The sequence below is a fragment of the Daphnia carinata genome, chromosome 3, assembly GCF_022539665.2.
Source record: "Daphnia carinata strain CSIRO-1 chromosome 3, CSIRO_AGI_Dcar_HiC_V3, whole genome shotgun sequence".
Lineage (NCBI taxonomy): Eukaryota > Metazoa > Arthropoda > Branchiopoda > Diplostraca > Daphniidae > Daphnia > Daphnia carinata.
Genome location: NC_081333.1, coordinates 3,339,498 through 3,358,955, shown reverse-complemented (window position 1 = coordinate 3,358,955; position 19,458 = coordinate 3,339,498). Strand labels below are relative to the sequence as shown.

General features: G+C 39.2%; 1 protein-coding gene and 2 long non-coding RNA genes across 3 annotated transcripts; all 3 read right to left on the bottom strand.

The window, feature by feature from the left end:
• Positions 1-1,442: 1,442 nt before the first annotated feature.
• LOC130693254 (uncharacterized) lies at positions 1,443-2,161 on the bottom strand. Its single transcript, XR_009001649.2, has 3 exons — positions 2,039-2,161; positions 1,785-1,968; positions 1,443-1,721 (listed from the first exon to the last, which is right to left on the bottom strand). It is a non-coding gene; the product is annotated as an uncharacterized LOC130693254 (long non-coding RNA).
• A 1,316-nt stretch (positions 2,162-3,477) lies between these two features.
• LOC130693252 (uncharacterized) lies at positions 3,478-9,770 on the bottom strand. The gene is made up of 10 exons (XM_059494569.1): positions 9,726-9,770; positions 9,441-9,519; positions 7,237-7,408; positions 6,904-7,079; positions 6,429-6,647; positions 6,110-6,258; positions 4,941-5,084; positions 4,653-4,840; positions 3,786-4,576; positions 3,478-3,676 (listed from the first exon to the last, which is right to left on the bottom strand). The coding sequence occupies exons 2-10, from the start codon at positions 9,490-9,492 to the stop codon at positions 3,561-3,563; spliced, it is 2,007 nt and encodes a 668-aa protein (XP_059350552.1). The 5' UTR covers positions 9,493-9,519; positions 9,726-9,770; the 3' UTR covers positions 3,478-3,560.
• A 123-nt stretch (positions 9,771-9,893) lies between these two features.
• On the bottom strand, positions 9,894-11,500 carry LOC130693255 (uncharacterized). Its single transcript, XR_009001650.1, has 4 exons — positions 11,367-11,500; positions 10,779-10,867; positions 10,611-10,671; positions 9,894-10,531 (listed from the first exon to the last, which is right to left on the bottom strand). It is a non-coding gene; the product is annotated as an uncharacterized LOC130693255 (long non-coding RNA).
• Between the last annotated feature and the right edge of the window lie 7,958 nt (positions 11,501-19,458).

The following is a 19,458-nucleotide window of genomic DNA, read 5'->3' as shown; positions in this document are numbered from 1 at the left end:
GCATATCATATGTTATCGTCTAGGATGTTTATGCAGTCTTTCACAACTATATGTTTATCTTTCTATTCCCTTCTTAAGGTCCATAGCTCTGTGGTAGAGCATTCAGCTGCGATAACTGTTACCCTGGGTTCAAACCTTAGTAGATGTAAAAAGAGCTATGTCTAAATGTAGAAAAAAATATTGCAGTATTGGTCAGTTTTATTCAAAGTGTAAATGCAAGTCCGCAAGTGACTAGAAAAAAGCCGACTTGACATTATATGATTCATGGCTCATTGGTAAAGCATCGGCGCGGTATGCCGAACATCCAGGGTTCGATCCCTGAATAATAAATGAATGCATACAGATAAACGATAAACCAATGGAAACAATGCTTACCATCAAAGGTGGCATAAACAATAAAGGTGAAATGAGCAAGTTAAAAAAAAAAAAGTTGATAAATGTAATGTGTGAACACAGACAATGAAAATAACAAATTTTGCAAAAAACATTTTATAAAAAAAATTTTATTGACAATTCTCTGCACATTACAATTATTTTTGCAACTTTAAAAAGGCACAATAGCCCTTTCAAAAGTTGCCGTCAACCCAGGCAGGGGGAGACACTGCCTTGTTGACCCACCGGGGAGATTACCCGGTGATTGGCTAAGAGAAGCCGGAAGAAGAGCTGAAGATTTGGAACATTTTTACAGGAGCGATTAACCTTTAGTTCGGATTTGTGGGCAGCCACGTCACCCTCCGTGAACACATCATCGGACTAAGCGGCACCCCACGTCCCCTTTCCGGCCAGAGCCCTCCAAACCTCGGTATATGTTGTTTTTATATATACCGTACAGTAGGGGCATGACCCCCTACGGGCTTATTATGAGTCAAGGGGAAACGGGGCTTCAGAAAAGAAGGGAGCCCAGATATGCACTTCAATTTTTTTAATATCAAATACCGTCTGGGGAATCCGAATTAAGTATAGCAATGTCATGTCATCCATCCAATCAATACAATTTATTCAGTGTCTTGCCCCAACCAAGAATCTTTTCAGATCCAATTTTACTATTAACCTATATTGAGAAAAGAAAAACAACACCATTAAACATATCAATTGTTGCTCATGTGACTTACATGACTTATAGATTCAACTTCTGGCAGAAGCTTGGGAAAGGCCATACAAATTGCAGATGAAAATCATTGTATAAGGCTCTTGAATGATAAAATAGCACCCCTAGAAGAATGTTTGCATGTTGTATGATAGTTGTGTTTAAAAGTATGCTGAAAATCCTTTCCTATTGGATAAATTTTTTTTTTAGATTAGACATGGTTGGCAAAAAGCAGGAGAAATGCTTTGTCATAAATTCAAAAAAAATTTTCAAGAAAATTCCTTTCATACCTAAAAAGTCCATGTATGATGTTCATCGCTGCAATGCCAGCGAAATGAAACATCTTTAGGGCCATTTAAGTACCCAGCTTCACCAACACTCTGAACGTAAAGGACAAGTTGTTCTTTAGCCAGAGCAGCAGAATTATTTGAGGCTCTAGCTGTGACAGAACTATAAAGGATTGCTGTTACACAGGATTCATTCACACAAGATGGTACTTCTCATTAGACAATTTGCATACTCTATTACTTTACCTCATACCTTAATGGTAATGCACTTTCAGTGTTTTTCAACTGTAGGCTCACTCTTCCATCCTGTAACACTTCCAGACTTGACTTGATCCCCCACTAAAATTCTGTGAATGCAAAATAGTTGCATTAAAAATACTTTTTTCGATAGACAAAAAACCGAAAAGTACCTAATTCATGTTTTATGTTGAACTCATGCCATATCTTGGTTTCCATACCACACCCATTTTCGGCCCAAATACAGTCCCACAATTGTTCAATTCCTTCGCTGCATGGACTTATTACTAACAATTCTTTTAGTGCAGCACTAACAGAATTTAACTTTAAAACACTGTCAGGTGGTAGACTGAATAACTAAACAATAAATAATTGTTTTTTAAAATTCTATACTTATTTTGAATTCTTATTTGAAAAGTTTAGGTACCTGACTGTGTTCACCTAATGCCAATTCATCCTCATGTTCAGTTAGGGATGAGTTTGGAAAAACCTCTTTCACTGTTTGGAAACTGTTCCATTCCAATTTGTTCTTTTCCCCTAGCTAAGCTTGTAGACTCAAAATTTGAGCTACAAAACACAAATGAATAAAAGCAAATAAATAGAATCATTACGTATTAGGCCTTACCATCCTTAGCTTTGCTGTTATCTAATATTTTGTGTTGTTCCAATAATTGGGCCTGCAGCTTCATAATTTGATCTAATAAACAATAGTTAATAATTGAAAACCAATATAATAATGTTTATACTTACCATCCTTTTGTTGTATCATCTTATCCATTTTTCAATTGTTCCTCCAGCCACGCGTTATTCTCCATCCACGTTCCTGAACTAACTGCGAATGGCATCCAATGGACTGAAATTGCCTACGCCAGTAATAACGAGTCTGAGCGGTAGATGGCTACGTGTCGGAAAAAAAGAAAAAAGTGTGATTTTTTTTTTGTGTGTAAAACGGATTGCCATACAGTATAGCCTTCTCACTTTTGTCAAAATCGGCCAAAAACGAAATCTCACGGAATTGGATGAAATTCATACTGTATAATCAAAATTTAACGGTGATTTCGGTTCTGTGATTCGTTTTGTCGCTAAGCCACCCTTTTTTGAAATAAATGAAAAAAAGTGAAGTTACTTGTTAGCGCACCCTCTGTTTTTTTACGAATATTTCAAAAACCATAAAGCCAATGCAAAAATGAACTTGATTTTCATGATTTCCATTCAATTTTGAATCGAAATCATGAATGTTATGTGAAAATTGGATTTTGGCCAAGAATGAAAAAGTGGGAAGGCTATGTAGCCTTCTCACTTTTGTCAAAATCGGCAAAAAACGAAATCTCATGGAATTGGTTTAAACTCACGTAAAATAACTAATAAATGCATGTCTATAAAAATATGTAGTTGTTCGGAAAATATAAAAGTGGAAAAAGACAGAATCCTTACCGGGAAATGGCTTGAAAGTAAGCCATGTTAAAATAAACTTGAGTTACCTATCTTCCCTTTTTTTTCTGGAAATATTTCGAACATTGTTTACGATTTTTTCCCGGTTGTATTTGATACTCAATATTATACAATCGAAAAAATGTGTTGTTACTTGTTACTGTTGTTACTATTCGGAAAAAGGCCTAAAACGGCGTTATTTTTTGCATGCATTTTTGCTTGTTATTATTTTTTTTTTTTTTTTACACAGGATAAATCACAAAAAAAAAAAAAAAAAATGGGAAACGGTCCACTTTCTTCAACGATACAATTCGATAAACGACATTTGCAATACTTGTATCAATGGTACCCGTTAATCAGCTTTATATGGAGAATTTTGTAATATTTGTTTTTTATACAATCCCGTTATAGACTTTGAGTGGGGAATTATCGCTTTACTTTTCACTCTGATAATCTTTATTTACAACAGATTTACACCACTGTGGAGGGGCCTTCCCACAGACACAATAACAGCAACTTCAATAGAACCGCGAGCCCGTTAGCCAACGATCAAGCAGTTGAACCGCCACGAAAGCCAACAGCAACATCGAAGAGGTAAAAAGACTTCTGTAACCTGATGATCCCATCGGTGAATCTATTGATTTATCGAAAGAAAATAAAACGAACTTAATAATTTGCTTCGTCCATGAAAAAAAAACGAAAAAAACAAACAAACAAAACATAAACAGGTATTAAAAAATTACCTGTGACAGGTTTCCATGTTTTGATTGTTGTGGGTTGAATGCCGTTGTGCGGTGGTAGAGATGAGGCCGGCCTGTGAACGCCGTTCGAGTCGACAACGGATGGATGCATATTGGTGTTGAAGTTGGTCGTTGACGTGGCCGCTGTGGCGATGGCGTTTGGTTTCGCCGAAGGCCTCGGCGCGTAACAAGTGGCTTGACGAGTGACTTTCATTCCAAGACGAAGAGGTTCGACATCTCTTTGGCAATGTTCACCAGCTTCTTTGATAAAGAGTTCTCCGTCGTTAATGATCACGCCAACGAAACATTCATAACCTAAGACATCGCGCCGTTCTGTGTAGGTATAGGTCAGGCCTCGGTCAGCGAACTTGCCCAAACAACGGTATTCGCGTTCTGTAACGGTGTGAATACGAAATGTTTTTTTGTTTTTTTTTTTGTTAATCCATTGAATGAACGCGAAATTGGTAAATGTTGTCATACCTTCGTAGACTTCGCTGAGGTTGTGGCAATTGGAGACGCTGTAAAACATGCGCTGAGGGTTGCGGCAATCCGAATACAATTTGGCACAAAGTCCGACAGCGTCGGGGATGACGCCCGTGTATTCTCCGGAAATGGGGCACGCCTCTTCCGAGAATACGGTGATCCTTCCTTGGGTGACCCACGTCTCCTGTGGGAACTTCTCGTTCTGGCACAGACTTTGATTGTACGACGTCGATGTCTCAGTTCCCAATTGAAACTCCATGACATTGACGCCTCGTTTCTCCACCGTCAGGCACGTATAGAAATCGTCTCCACTATGGAAAACAAAAACAAATCAATGAAACCAAATGAACTATAAATGAAATTATTATTATTAATTTTAAACAATACCACTGAGTCCGAGCGTAGACGACGAACCTGCCCTGGTCGTCAGGCAAAGTTTTATCATCCACCATACATTTGAGAGTGTAGGTCTTGAAGTTGCGAAGATCCTTGTAGATGAGCGTATCGTCTTCGACGTAGGCATCCTGCCATTGGCCATGCGCCCATGAAGGGAAGCGGCAAGAACTGGTACTCACCTATGGATAATAAACAAAAGAAAATGTTAACAACTTTGAAACCAAACAATCCCACGTCGTCTTTTCTACGCGATGAATGTAATTTTCTTTGATCAACTACCTCGAAGGGTAAAGGCGGAGGGGGTATGCTGGTCAATACCAAAGTCTCATAACCCTCTTTGGGGCTCTTGAGGTCGTTGGTGCACGTCGAGTCGCTGGATAGGGCCACATACATTTTGCCCGTTTCCGGATCCTCCTTATACAGCTGTAATCATTTTTTTTTTTTTAAAGAAAGAAAGAAAAAAATAAATAAAAAGGAAACGATAAAAGAGGCGCCACTTGTTGTACATTCAAGTCTCGCTTGACAAGTCCAGTTCTATTACGCGTAAAGCACGTAGTTGAAACCGATGGAAATACGCCTGTTTGACCAGGAGAAGAGAAAGCAGAAAAAAAAAAAAAAAAAAAGATTGGGGGGGGGGGAGGTAAGCATTTTCTTCCTTTTTATTTTTAACTCGGCGGAAGTGGAAAACAATGGGCTCTTTACTGTCTTTTTTCTTCTTTTGTTTAAGGCCTTTTTTTTTTTTTTTTTTTAACTTTCTCTACCGGCCTTACGCGTAGCAGTGGATGTAAAGTGGGATGAAAGGAAATGATTTGAGATATGATTGGATTTGACAAAAGCAACCAATTTCATTATCCGAATCACCGGTTTGGAATTGCAGATTCGGTCCGCACTCTACACCGCCCCGCCCTTCACAGACATTTCTTGTTTTTCTTTCCACAAAATAATGGGCCGTGTCCCAACTCACACGACCAAAACAGAGGATGTGCGTTACCCACAATTTTTAAAATATTTTTTTTTTTTTCTATCCTGTCCTGTTCCTAACAAAACAAAACAAAAAAAAACTTTATCCCACAATGTATTTCTTTCTTTTTTTTTTTTTTTTTGGCCGGGTTGGTGGGGGAGGAATAAACGACGGCCATTCACGGTGACGAATGGGTTGGATTTCACATGACCTGGTCATTCTGTTGTTGTTTTGGGGGCCTCCGTGTTTTCGTTATTTTTGGGTCAAAATTACACGTCACGTTACGAAAGAAAAAAAATGAATTGCGCCGCCTCATTTCCGCTATAGTTTCAGTTGAAAGACGGGAAAATTTGAAAAAAAAAAAAAAAATGTCGAACACACGAAAGACACGATCGAGAGCGACCACAGTGGGGAAGAAAGAAAAGAAAAAAAAAAAGAAAGAATAAGAAATGGAGAATAAAAGAAACGGGGCATAAACAACACATACCGCACAACGATAACGGGGTCGGCGCTCGGCGCCGTTAACACAGACGCCGCCGGCCGTCGCCACTGCCGTCGAATCCTGAACGTCCAGCAGGGCCATGTAGCGCTCGCCGTTGTGGCCAATCCAATCTCCTAGGCACTGAAAGTTGATTTCTAAACGAAGAAAGAGAAAAAAAGAAAAAATAAGAAAATGTCAAACGATAAAAGAAGAAGTTTGAGTAATCAAAAAAAAAAAAAAACTTTCCATTTCCTTTTTCAAAATGGGAAAGAAAAATGAAATTTCTAAAAATTTTTATTGGCTATTAAAGAATTTCATTTCTTACCTAGTTCGCCGAAAGAGCAACGCTTGAAGCGTAGTCCGAGTCCGAAACCGTACGGACAGTTGGACAGCTCCGAAACGGGTTCGTGGCATTCATTGACGTTTTCGCCGACGCTGACATGGTCGGCCAATCCGTCGTTGACGGAATAAGTGAAAACAAATCGGCCATTGATTGGGCAGTACTCCTGAGCAACGACTGTATCGCCACTCAATTCTTTGGTTTCTGTAACACAAACACACACACACACACACACACACACAAAAAAAGGCAAATGAAAATAAGAAATGAGGATGACGTACATCGAGACACGGGAAATGGCATTATGTAAATAAGGTGCATATGCAAACGGAAGAAGTTGTCGACTAAAGGTGGAGGGGAGATGCAGAACAAAAGGTAACACACTCCCACGCGTAGACAGAAAAAAAAAAAAAAAAAAAAAAGGTTGGGAGGAAGGGGATAGGCTTTGTAGACCACTCACTGTAGAGCATGATTTCTCGCGATTTGCCCGTGGCGATACTCTCGTCCGTCGGGCAGGTGGCCATGGCCGCCTCCTCGGTCGTGTAGCATTTATCGAGTCCTTCCGTGTGGATCTGGACGACGTTGAGCGACCGTAATGTCAGTTCGAAGCAGCGGATGCAATTAGTACCGCCAGTCCTGTTATGTTTTGATTCATTCGTCAGCAAATAAAAGAAGAAAATGAATTTCAAACTTGGCAACGTGTGATTCCTGTTAACTATTTCTTTCGTCTTTTCGGCGGACAAAAAAAAAAACAAAAAAAAACAAAAATGTTGTTTTTTTTTTTATTGTTTACCTGTCCATGAGGATGACTCGGTTACCAAATCGCCGATGGCAAACACCCCAGACGGGAATGGACTCTGGCAGGATGCTGATGGGCGCGTACTGCAAATTGATGCCGCCACGTGAAGATGATTGCGTCATGAACTCGCCCTGGAATTCGGCCGGAAAGAAACACATTCCCAATCCTGGTATTTCAATCAAATTGTTATTTTTCATTACAAACAGAATAACAATAAAAAAAAAAAAAGAAAAGAAAGAAATGAAGACCAAAAAACAAACAAAACTCGTAATTCGCTTGAGAAAAACAGTAGGTAATAACAGTGGCGAATAACGGTCGTATTGATTTCCACACGACACTCGCACACAATTTGGGTGGGAAATAATAATAACAATTATAATTAAATAACAATAAGATTTTTTTTTTTTTTTTTTTTTTTTTTTTTTGCTTTTTAGGGTTGGCTTGGATACGAGCGCCAATTTCAATTAACCAACCAAACAAAACAAAAGAAATTGAGGAATTTTCGACGAACGAAAACTCCCCTGCGAAAAAAAGAAGTGGGATATCGACGTGAGAAATGCGTTCTGTGCGGTCGTGAGCGATTGTCACCAGGTGTTTGGCTGTGGTGTAACAAGTTGGGATAGGAAAAAAAAAAAAAAAAAAAAAAAAATTATTAAAAAAAAAAAATAAAACAAAGTAACGCATGAGTAGGTGATGCGAAGAGGAAGTCGAGCGCTCAGCACCTGCCACTTTTGTTTTATCCTATCGCTACACATTTTTCGAGCACAGCCGAACAACTAACACCAAAAATTTGGATGTTCCAAATAAAACAACCAACTCCTTTCAAAAATTTTTTTTCAATTCATTGAGCTCAATTTTGATGTACGACATTGTTCTTGATTGTTTTATTCGCCCCCACCTCGCCAGTTACGAGATTTCTTCTTTCACAAATTCGGGCTAAAAATGTAAGGTACAAGGGTGGAAAGCAACACGAGTAAGTGGGGCCTTTCTTTTTTCTTTTCTATTCTTCTTAGCTGGTGACCCATCAGAAACGTCAACAACATATTTACAGGTCTGCTGTTAGTCTATACATTTTGTTCATGTACACACAACAATCAGACAAGGAGAGAAAGAGAAAAGACACAAGTGCCCCGGAGCGGACCCCAATTTTCAATTCTATTTCCCTTCTACTTTTTTTTGTGTGTGTGTGTGTGTGTTGTTGTTCTACCTTCTTCATTTTTTTTTTTTTACTGGAAGATGCCGCCAAAAGAACAGGGAGGAGGAGAAGAAAAAAAATAATACACACACACACACACACACACGTTTACAACAGAGAGGCCCAGCACTATAGGAATATTACTTTGGAGGGTCATTGATTCCTACAGTGTATTTGCTCGTTCGTTTTCTTTAGTGTGTCTAGTCCGGAAGGAAAAAGAAAAAAACTTATCAGTAGCAAAAAGAAAGCAGGCACACAACAGGTGAATGTTCTTTGTTTTCGTTTCAATGATGGACTTTTTGTCTTTTGAAGTTCAAAACTTGAAACTCATTAACTTTTTTTTTTTTTTTTTTTTGACTCAACGAGTTAACGAAGAGGTACTATCCAATGTCGGCCACCCACATCTGCTGTTACTTAACAGCTGATCTAAATTTATCTACTCCTTTTGCTTTTTGTCCCCCCCCCCCTGTTTGAAACATACACAAGTTGGCGGCAGGCATGCAATCAAGGCTCGAAAACTTTTTTGGGTAATCCAGTTTCTTATGTGTGTGTGGGGTGGTTTCTCTCGAGTTTCACCCTCCTTTTTCTTTCAAAAAAAAAAAAAAAAAAAAAAAGCCACAAGGAACGAATAGAAGGAATTCCTAAGTTGAAAGAAAAGAAGATCGTGACTCCCGTAACCCGCGACCTTTGACACCTATCCGGTTTTACTTAATAGACCGCGAGCAATAAAGAAGTTTGGAAACGAAGAAAAAGAAGAAAACGAGTAGTCAAATTGGGAATGCGAAGCCCCAAAGACTTTTGACAAGGAATGCTAATCGCTCTATTTCTGGCTTCATTCTTATCGTTTTCAACCCTGCCCTTATTGGTTTCTTTCTTTCTTGTTTTTCATGAGGGAGGTAGTAAACTTAATATGACGAACACGATCCCTTTTTTGTTTGTGAAATAACGAAACCCCTTGAAATCAAATGAATTTGAATATGTAAAAACAGAAAGAAAAACTCACCTGGAGTCACGATGATAGCCAACAGAGACAAGACGGCAATTAATCCAGCCATGTTGATGATGCCACGATCGAAATGTCACTGTGATCAAACGACTGTCGTCTGCTGATTTAGTCGTCTGCTTTGAAAACAAATTTTGCGGCCGATTCTGACAACTTTTTCGATGTTTTTTTTTCAAAAACCACAAATAAACGAGAGAACTTGAATTTCACTTGTGTTTTTAGATCAAGAGTTGTCTAACGCTCAGAGAGGAAAGACGAAAATCAGCGGCTTGTCAGAGCCGATACCGACTTATGAATGAGCCCACTCGGCTCGCGTCGCTTAGACTCAACTGACGAGGACCGTACGGTAGTCCCAGTAAATAGTACGGTGACTATAGATGGTGTGGTATAGTCCCCCCCCCCCCCCCCCCCCCCCCCCACTTTTTAAAAAATATATATATATATATATATGTATTTCAGTTCGGGCTCTCCTGCTGGCTGCTCGCTGCTTGCCGAGTAGTTTTTGATGGTGTCGGAGAGCCCTCCCACTCACTTCCGAAGCAGATGGACTCGCCTCGAGGGCTCCGCGGTTCCAACCGTGCTCACGGCCCCCTTTTCTTTTCTTTTTTTTTTATATATTTTTCTTCTTCCGCCTCAGCTTCTATTCCTGTTCCTTTCTTCTCGATTCTTGCGCCTAGAAAACTTTTTTTTTTTTTTTTTTTTTTTAAAGACAAGAGAAAATTAGGAAAGAAAAAGGGGAGTCTTAGGGAATCGTAAAAATAGAAATAAAACACACAGAAAAAAAAAAAAAGGGGGGAAATAATAATAAGGCAAAGGCCCTTTCCGAACTTGTTGATGGTTCTCTGCGTGTGTTGATCCTTCTCTACCTTCTGCAGTAGTATACATTATACTGCCCTGGTGGTTTTCTGATGCTCCTTACGACACTCCCCTTTTTTTTTTTTTCCTCGATTCGATTGATTTCTTGTGTAACAACAGCAGGAGCAGGCCAAGGGTAGACAGCAGCCATAGGTTAATTGAGCGAGTTCAGGGCAGTCGTAACAATACTGGTTTTTGTCGGCTACTGGATTACCATCATCATCATCTCACGATATCTGCTAGCTCAAAAAAAAAAAAAAGAAAATAAATAAATAAAAAAAAAAAAAAGGTAAAAGGAATCAACAAAATGTATACCGTCAGGTTGATGATGCTCCTTTCCACCCTCAGAGGGTCGTAAAAACGATTGGGAATTTGTCTTTGCCAATAGTAAAAAAAAAAAAAAGGCCAGACCGTGTCTGTCTCTGTAATGTTTTTAGTAACATTGCATGTTTTATTAACATAACAAATGGAAGGCTTGAATACCTTACGTAGTCTGAGAAATCATTAAAAAATGGGATAGACAGTTCTGCCAAACTCCATTAGCTCCGACCTTTTTTCCTACTCTTTTCAATCTATAAAAAAAAAAACAAAAAAAAAACAGCAGAATGTAAAATTTTTTTTTTTTCCTGTCAATAAAAAAAAAGAGAGAGAAAGATATGCTTAAGTACTCTGTAGGGGAATTATTGCAATCGAATGGAGACGGAAAGAAGCTTAAAAAAACGTATGCGAGTCGCCATTAGCGAAATAAACTAGTCGTGAAAAGAGATGAGATTGAAGACAATCCGTTTCTTTCATTTCCCTTTTGGCCAAGTGCCTCTACACTGCATGTCTCTCATAATTACGTGCGCATAAACGGGATAGGGAAATGAGGCAGAAGCAAAACCCCCTTCAGAGCTCATTGTTGTTAATGACCTCATTAAAAAAAAACGAAGAGAGGGGCACTAAAAAAAAAAAAAAAAGGTTAAACTGGAGAGAAGACTGTCAAACTTTTGTCATGACGTTGTCATCGAACCCTCTTGGGCCAAAAAGAAGTGGAAATCCGTATATGACCATTGGCCAAAAAACACAAACCATCGGGTTGGTTAGTCCACTTCTCTATTCTTGGCCAGAACAAAAAATGGAGATTTCCTTTTTTTTTTTTTGTGTCTGTGTGTCCTCATAAGCTCGTCTCCTTTCATGAAAATGAGAAAATGTTCCACCACAAGGCTCAGCTCGATGAGGGAGGAGAACCACTAAAAAACACCTGACCATCAAGAACCGGAAGTCGGATTAATATATATATATACCTTTAAAAAAATATATATATATATATATAGATACTTTTTTTCTTTCTTACTTCTTCTTGCTTGATGGGCGCAGGAAGAAGAAGAAGGGGAGGAGGAGGAACAAACCATTTTCATCGTCCCCTCCGAAAGGAAATTAACTTTGCGGGACGTCACGATTGACCGACTAGTGGTTTTTCTTTCTCTCCGCTTTTTCGTGTTGGCGCCTCTTCCAGTTCTTCCTATAAAAAAAAAAATAAATAAATAAAACGACTTATTAAAAAGATGTACGTGAGTTGCATGCGAATTATTCTGGGAGAAAAAAAACAAAAAAAAACTGGAACGTCGGCAAAATGGTTTAGATGTCTGGAATGTCGTGATTTATAGCAAGACATAACGTCAAAAACATTTTAAACGGTGAAACTATGCCAAACGGAGAGAGAGTAAAAAGGGGAAATGAATTCTAATTACAGTGGTAGAAACATTTCGAACTTGTGATTACAAAAACAAATGGGGAAAGTTTGAATCAAACTCTACGTACTCTGGATATTGGTTCAATATCATCAGAAAAAGAAATGTTCCTGGAAAAAAAAAAATGAGATTCCGGTTTCGAGTTCTTTTGCAGATAAACTACACCAACGCCAGACAAAGAGAAGAGATATCTTGCCATTAATCGAGCAGAAACTGGAACTGGCCAGTTTTGGACATTTTCTTTCTCTTTCTTTCTCATGGGAAACTGATTGGAAATTCGAGTCAAGAACTCCGTTAGCTCTCATTTTTTTTTTTTTTCGGGGCTTTAACAAATGATGACCAGTGTCAAACTACTGTATTCCTACTACTACTACTACCTCCCCCCCACCGGCTAAACCACCTCTTCTTCCTCCATTTTAACGATCCTTCCGCATGTGGATGTTTCCGAAAGAGAGACAAACCAATAGGTCTCCCCCCCCCCCCTTTTTTTGTGTGTGTTCGACCGGCCCGTTGCGGAGGAATGCACCCGGTAATGCGAAGAGGACGTGGGAAGTCCGACGCTTGTTCTTCATTGGCCCCCCCACTTGTTTTCATCACGATCTTCATTTTTTTTTAATTTTCTCTCCGAAACCACTAAACCACCCCCCCCCCCCAAAAAAAAAAAAAAAAAAATATATGAAGAAGTCCGGCTAAAAGTCAAGAGAACTTCTTTACAATACGTATGTGTTTAATAGTCCGTGCATTTTTTTTTTTTTTGGGGGGGGGGGGGGGGAGGAGGAGGAGTGAGAAAAGGGAGGCCCTGAGCGGAACCGCCCGCATCCGCACCGCCTCCGGTTCTTCTTCGATTCTATTTGTTTTTTTTCTTTCGTATTCTTCTTGTGACTGGATTTTTCTTTTTTTGCTTCAGAAAAAAATAACGTATGTGTGTGTGTGTATGTGTGTGTAGGCCATTTCCTCTTTTGATCGTTTCCCCCTTCTTTTTTTTTTTTTTTTTTTTCTTTTATAGACGTTTTCTTTCGGAGGTAAAAATCGCTCGTCGTTCATGTTCCGCTCACGGCGGGCGACCCCTCGTAATATAAGAAGTCGGGGTCCCTTGTTTTTGTCCGGCATTTAAATTCTTCGCTTTCTTTTCAACAAAAAGAAATGTGAAAAAAAAAAATAAAATAAAAAAAAAAAAATCAAATCTCGAGATTTTTCTTTGTCCTTGTTCGTTCATTGACAAAGTAGACCTCAGACAAAGAGAGATCCGGGAGTGTGCCATAGACCACCCCTGAGACCTATTCAAAAGGTTGAGATTGAATTGCTGAAAATGTTCAACCATATTTGAAAAAAAAACAACAAAACAACAAACAATTGAAAGCGATTTTTGAAATTGGATCTGCTGTCAAGCGGGTGCTAGTAATTTCATCGTCCCAACAGAACGGCAGTCGATTGTATCTCTTACATCTGTGCGTGAATGAAACAGGAGGGGGGGGGGAAAGGGCGGGCAATTTGAACGAGCAAAAGACGTGCATGTCGTGCCGATGCGATCAGCACGCGATAACGATACAACTTACACGTTTTTTTTTTTTGTTCTCTAGAAAATAGCAACAACAAATAAAAAAAAACAAAACAAAAGAACAAAGAGAGTAGTTTGCGGACGTCTTTGTTTTCCCGCGTGACCGGTAATAGCACACACGATTTTCGTTTTTCAAAAACAAGCGATCAAAGTTCGAAGGCGTGTGGTGCACCTCTCAATTTCTTCGCAATCCATCCCGGAACAAACGAGAAAAAGAAACGTACATTTTTTTTTTTTTTTTTAAATATACAACATCGACTCAACAATGCAAGGGGGGGGGGGGCGTGTACCCACACCCATTCATTTTTTTTTTATTAAATAATAATATCCACGATGCATCTTTCGAATAAAAAAAAAAAAAATTATGTACGTCTCCCCCGCTTTCTCCTTTGAGCGCGGGTTAGAAAATAGAACCAGATGGTTGACAACCGAATTCAAACGTTACTTTGGCTTCGACATCTGCCCTCCTGGTCCAATATACATATCAAGTTGTTGGGATATTTTAAAGGTGGCTTGCTGGGTGTACTGCTTTTTTTTTCGGCACAGTCCCTTCTTACTGTTCTTTGTATACACGCGCTACTAGGGGGGGGGGGGGGGACCCTTGCTAAGAATAAAAAAAAAAAAAAAAAAAGTTGAACAATAAGGTTCGAAAAATGCTGTCACCTGGGTTGGACACGCGGTGGAAAAGAAAGGTACCATGATGTTTACGACAGTTTCATCTGCGATTCGAATAGCAATACAACAATTGCTCCTTTATGTGTGTGTGTGTGTGTGTGTGGAAAATAGCAGTAAATTATATTATAATGTTCCATTGGCGAACATCGCGATTCAGAAAATTTTTTTTTCTGTTTTGGTCAGCTGATTTCTGTGTCGCAATATTCCCAGTAAAAAAAAAAAAAAAAAAAAAAAAAAAAGAAATACAACTACTTAGTTTGGCTGCTGACTAAGACTTGCGCAATCATTTTTTTGCCGAGGTGTATAATAGATGTCTTTTGAAACGAAAGAAGAAGAAGAAGAAAAAAAAAAAAGAACGGAGCCGCTTGTTTTCTTAGAGGCCGTGCCACTTGGCCGTCGTTGTTCTTCACGCTTGATGGACTCGCCAATGACACGACGGGCTTGCTGGTCCTGTGTGTCCGATCCGGCCCAGCGGAACGCTTTTTCTCACGTGCCTTCGCTCCTCTCATTTTTTTTTTCTTTTCCACAATCTATCTTTTAAATACTTCGTCCGTTCCTTACACACCCCGCCTCCGCTTATTTCTTCTTATTTACCAAGGCCTTTTAAACATCCACAAACAGCACGGAACGGTAAAAAGAACATTATGATTTCCCAGCCAAAACTTATCGCCGGATAGTGCCCTTATGTATCCGGTTGGAAGAGTATATAGACTCTGATGGACCTCATGTATCTCATTCTCATTCCCCCCCCCCCCCTCTCCGGATGAGAGACAAATGATGATACGCATACAAAAAAAAAAAAAAAAAAAAAAAGAAATCTCTCCATTTTGTTTTTGGAAAGACGCATTCCTGAAGCATTAGCTTTTTTACACGAAAAAAAAAAAATTTAAGTGCAGTTTGTAACATATAACTGAGAGGTGAGAAAGTTTGAGCGGACCACGCACAACGCCATTTCCGGTCGGCAAAAAAAAAAAAAACGAGGAACGAAGAGAGTCGAATATGTTTCATAATGCAAGACGCTTACACAGAGGCACGAACAAGTCGCTGCACCCAGCAAAAGTCCCATCACACCCCCACCTTTTGTGGGGCTTTTTGAAAAACATCACGTACGACACGGCGCCGGATGGGCGCATCCACTTTGTGAAATACGAGGGGGTATATTGGGTAAAGTATTTTCAAATTTTTTTTTTTTTTTTTTTTTTTTTTTGCGAATAGAAATCGGACCTCTTTTTTCCTGCGTTTGATTGGGTTATAAAATGCCATCAACATTCACAAAGGGATCACGGTCAGCGGAAGGAATGCGATCAAAGAACTGGCATTTTTATGTGTCTGTGTGTGCACAGAGCCACTTTGGATCGGTTCTTGTCGGTCGTGTCGGCCATTTCCCCAAAAGAAAATAATAATAATAATAAAAAGAAAAAAAGATGCTGAAGATGTTTGAGAAACATCGTCCCCTAAAGGGCTCTTTCACTAAGAGGGCCACGATATGGAGCCGTGGGAAATGGCGGCTGTTGTTATAAACAACACACAACTTTGACATAATATTTTTCTTTTTTCTACCAGTTCGGGACACTATCATCATCATATCATACAATGATGTTAGCCCTTTTTTTGCTACTACAGTGGGATTTCATTTTTTTTTTTTCTCTTTGTTTTGTGCGTTGAAACAAACAGGCGAGTCGGACGTCATTTACCGCATCATCGTCTTGTAGTTTGAGGGAAAAAAAAAAAAATTGAGATGAGCCGAGATGTTACCGACTATTACAACAACTAGTTTACCGTGCACACAATAGAATTTGAAAGAAAGTTAGGCATGGCTGACGATGTTCGCCCAGTTTTTTTTTTAAAGGGGGAAATGCCCCGTGCTTTGCCATCCATTTGATGATGAATGGCCGCCCATTCACCTTACTCGGTTTATTTCTTAACTGCCTCCTCTCTTTTTTTTTTTTTTCTTTCAAAATTTAAGAAAAGAAAGTCGAGGAGTTCATTGATTTCAAAGTGTTTCGCATTTCTTTCAGATTTTATCTGGAACTACATAAGGCGTTTTTAAAAAAAAATCTATTTGGGGCTGTTGATTATGTTTAAGTTTCTTTTTATCTAAAGAATCACTTCCCAATAGAACAGGGGGGGTACCACCTTTCCTACACTTTCAACGAGCCCCCCTGCCTATCTTTTTTCGGAGCTGGATGATGGAGGAGGAGCTAAACGGCAGCTGAAAACAGAAGGTCAGCGTACAACATATTTCCTCCTTTTTTTTTTTTTTTTTTTTTTCTTTCTTCGAGTCCAGTTCCATTCTCCCTCCCTCTCTTATTCGACTGTTGTTGTCTGCTTTGAGATACCTGCAATCCGATAGCCGCCATCCGGCCGAGGCCCACCCCGCAGGCTCGCTTCGACCCCTTCCGATGGATGCGAGTATTTTTTGGCTAGCCTTTAAACATTCCACAGGTCCATTATTTCGAACCATTGGAAATGAGAAAAAAAAAAAAAAAAAAAAGAGATAGTCCCATTCGTTTTTTCGAATTCAACTGCTGTGCTCCAACCTTGTAATTGTACAGCGATCCATTTAAAAAAAAATATATAAATTAAAAAGAAAAATACAGTACACCATGTCATTTCTGTTTCGGAGCCTATAAACTAGGCGTACCCACCGCTGCTAGCCAATGATTCGAAGGCGCTTTCTTTCAGGGGTGTAGGAAAAGAGAAACTGACGATAAGCGAAAGAGGTCCATCTTCACCCCTTTTTTTTTTATATTTTTTTATTTTAAAGAGTAAAACTCAATTAATGCGAGCCCTAAAAAAGAGTTTTGTGGAGCTTTTGCTGTGTAACGAGTTCAGGTAAGACATTTAATTCCCTTGCAAGTTCTTTCTACGAATTCTCTGTCGAGGGTGGAAGATGAGGAGGAGAAATCTTGGAAAATGTTTTCGTTTTTTTTTTTTTTTTATGGCGTTTAATAAGACGACATGGAATTTATACTATAGTTGTAATCATTCCACACGGGGGCAATGAATGGATGATTTCCCCATCACGACAAACATTTTCTCTCCCCCCCCCCTTTTTTTTTTTTTTATGTTTTACAGTAGAATATAAATAGAATAAAATCAAATAGCGGGTCAAAAGAAATAAAAGAAGATCAACGTTTAAGGAGTTTTTATCTGCTTAAGCGATCATCCGCGACGCGGAGAAAAAGATGGCCCAGTCCCGATAAGGCTCTCCTTTTCTTATCACGATGAACGAATCCCAAAACTGTTTACTCTTCTCCTCCTACTTCCCCCCTCAAAAAAAACAAACAAAAAAACAACAACAAACAGAAGGAAAAAAAAATAAAAATTCAAACAAAACAGGGAAAAAATAAAAGTAGAAGAAAAAGACCACACAAAAAACAGGTCGCAGCATCTTTTGCAGCTACAAAACACCTGGGGACCCTGTTTTTAGCTACCACACCAGGTATGGTGCGCACTAATAAAAAATTTTGGACTGTGTTTACAAGGAAAAGAAGAAGAAGCCTATTGATAACTGCTGTTAGAAAAAACGGAATAAAAACACCTATACACAAAATAGACTCTGGGCTCTATAATTCTCGTAGCTTTTTTTGGATGGGGGGAGAAGAAGAAGGCCTGTCTGCTTTACTTTAGCAAGGGCAAACAATGACGTACATTGGACTATATACTACTAGAGGTTTTTTTTTTTTTTTAGTGCACACATGAAAAGAACAAAAATCCTAGAGCTATTTATCCGGAGAAATTGGATGAATAGTTTTGAAAAAAAAAAAATTCTCGGTTCTATACCTGGGCTTTTTTTTTTCTATTCATTTTCGTCTGTCGAGCGCACATTGACGAAAGAAAGGGCTAACGTTTTTTGTGTGTTGGATAGTGTAGACATATTTTCAGATTTCAGAGTACATCGTCCTCTGCGTACTACAAAGTGCCGAAAACATTCCCGTTTGAATTCATCCGCAAAATCGAAGCGAATTAAATGAGTCGCATTCTCATAATTGCAGAGACCTATCACAAATAAACTGGAATGTCCCTTTCCAATAGCGGAGTGATGATGCTCTTTTGGCCCACAAACAACAACAAAAGTACCTTTTGTCATCATCGTTTTTTTTTTTTTTTCGTGTAGAAAAAATGGAGTAGGCGACCTTACAATTTAAGGAAAGAATAATCTCAATTTTTGACTTACTCATGGCTCGCGTGAAATCGATGTTGATGTGTCCGCGCTGGGGCCTTGCGTCCTCATTGTCCGTGTCCATCCAGGTAGAAATGAGCGAGGGGAGGTTAAGTAACACCATGAAGCGACGAATATAAGGGAGCTGGCTGAGCTTGTGCTTTTCATTGTTGGCCATTAAGGTGGCAATGATGACGTTCAATCAATCGGCGATTGTATACAGCTTTAAGCTCCATATTATAAGCTCAACTGTACACAACTAAATCCTCCCCCCTCCCTCGTTGGTGGTTCGTAGCGCATGTTTTTCAGGTATATCTTAAAGAAGTGGAGCCACAAAAACCTAAATAACATTAAAAGTGATTACGTTTTTCTCTTTTCATCGGGTCCTTTTTAAAAAAGAAAATACTTTTTTGCTATTGAATTGGAAGGAAATCTGACGTGCCTTTCTCGGTAGCACGTAGTGCGACGCTTTTTTTCCCTTCCTCCGTCGTGGAACATTTTCCGTCTGAGAAAGACGTGCCCTTTTCGTTTGTTGGTTTCGTTCTATTCTTTCATTTTTCTTTTTTCCCACCGCTTGTGTATTTGGGTACGTCGTCCGGTCGTGAGGATTTAACTCTGGTCAGGCTCCTCTTCATCCATCGTCAATGTGTTCATGATGAACGAACTTGGGGGGTTCCTGATCGATGAGAGGCACAAACGGTGGTATTTACGGCATTCACCGCACGTTCTGTGAACCACCCGAGCTGTTCTCCCCCCTATCCTCGTTCTCTTTGTTGACATGGAAAATGCAATGAATGTTCTTTAAAAACGATTTGAAAATGTTAGTTATGAAGGTAGGGGAATATGATAAATACCCAAATATTCCATCGAATTTGTCTCGAGTTAACAAATGTGTCCAGGCGGTTGTTTTTTTTTTTTTTACCTAGTTTGTCCAGCCTCCTATGTTTGGTTCCCACACTGTTCCAACATATTAAAAGGAATGAAAAACATATTTTTTAAAAATAAAACAAATAGTGTGTGTGTGTATACGTG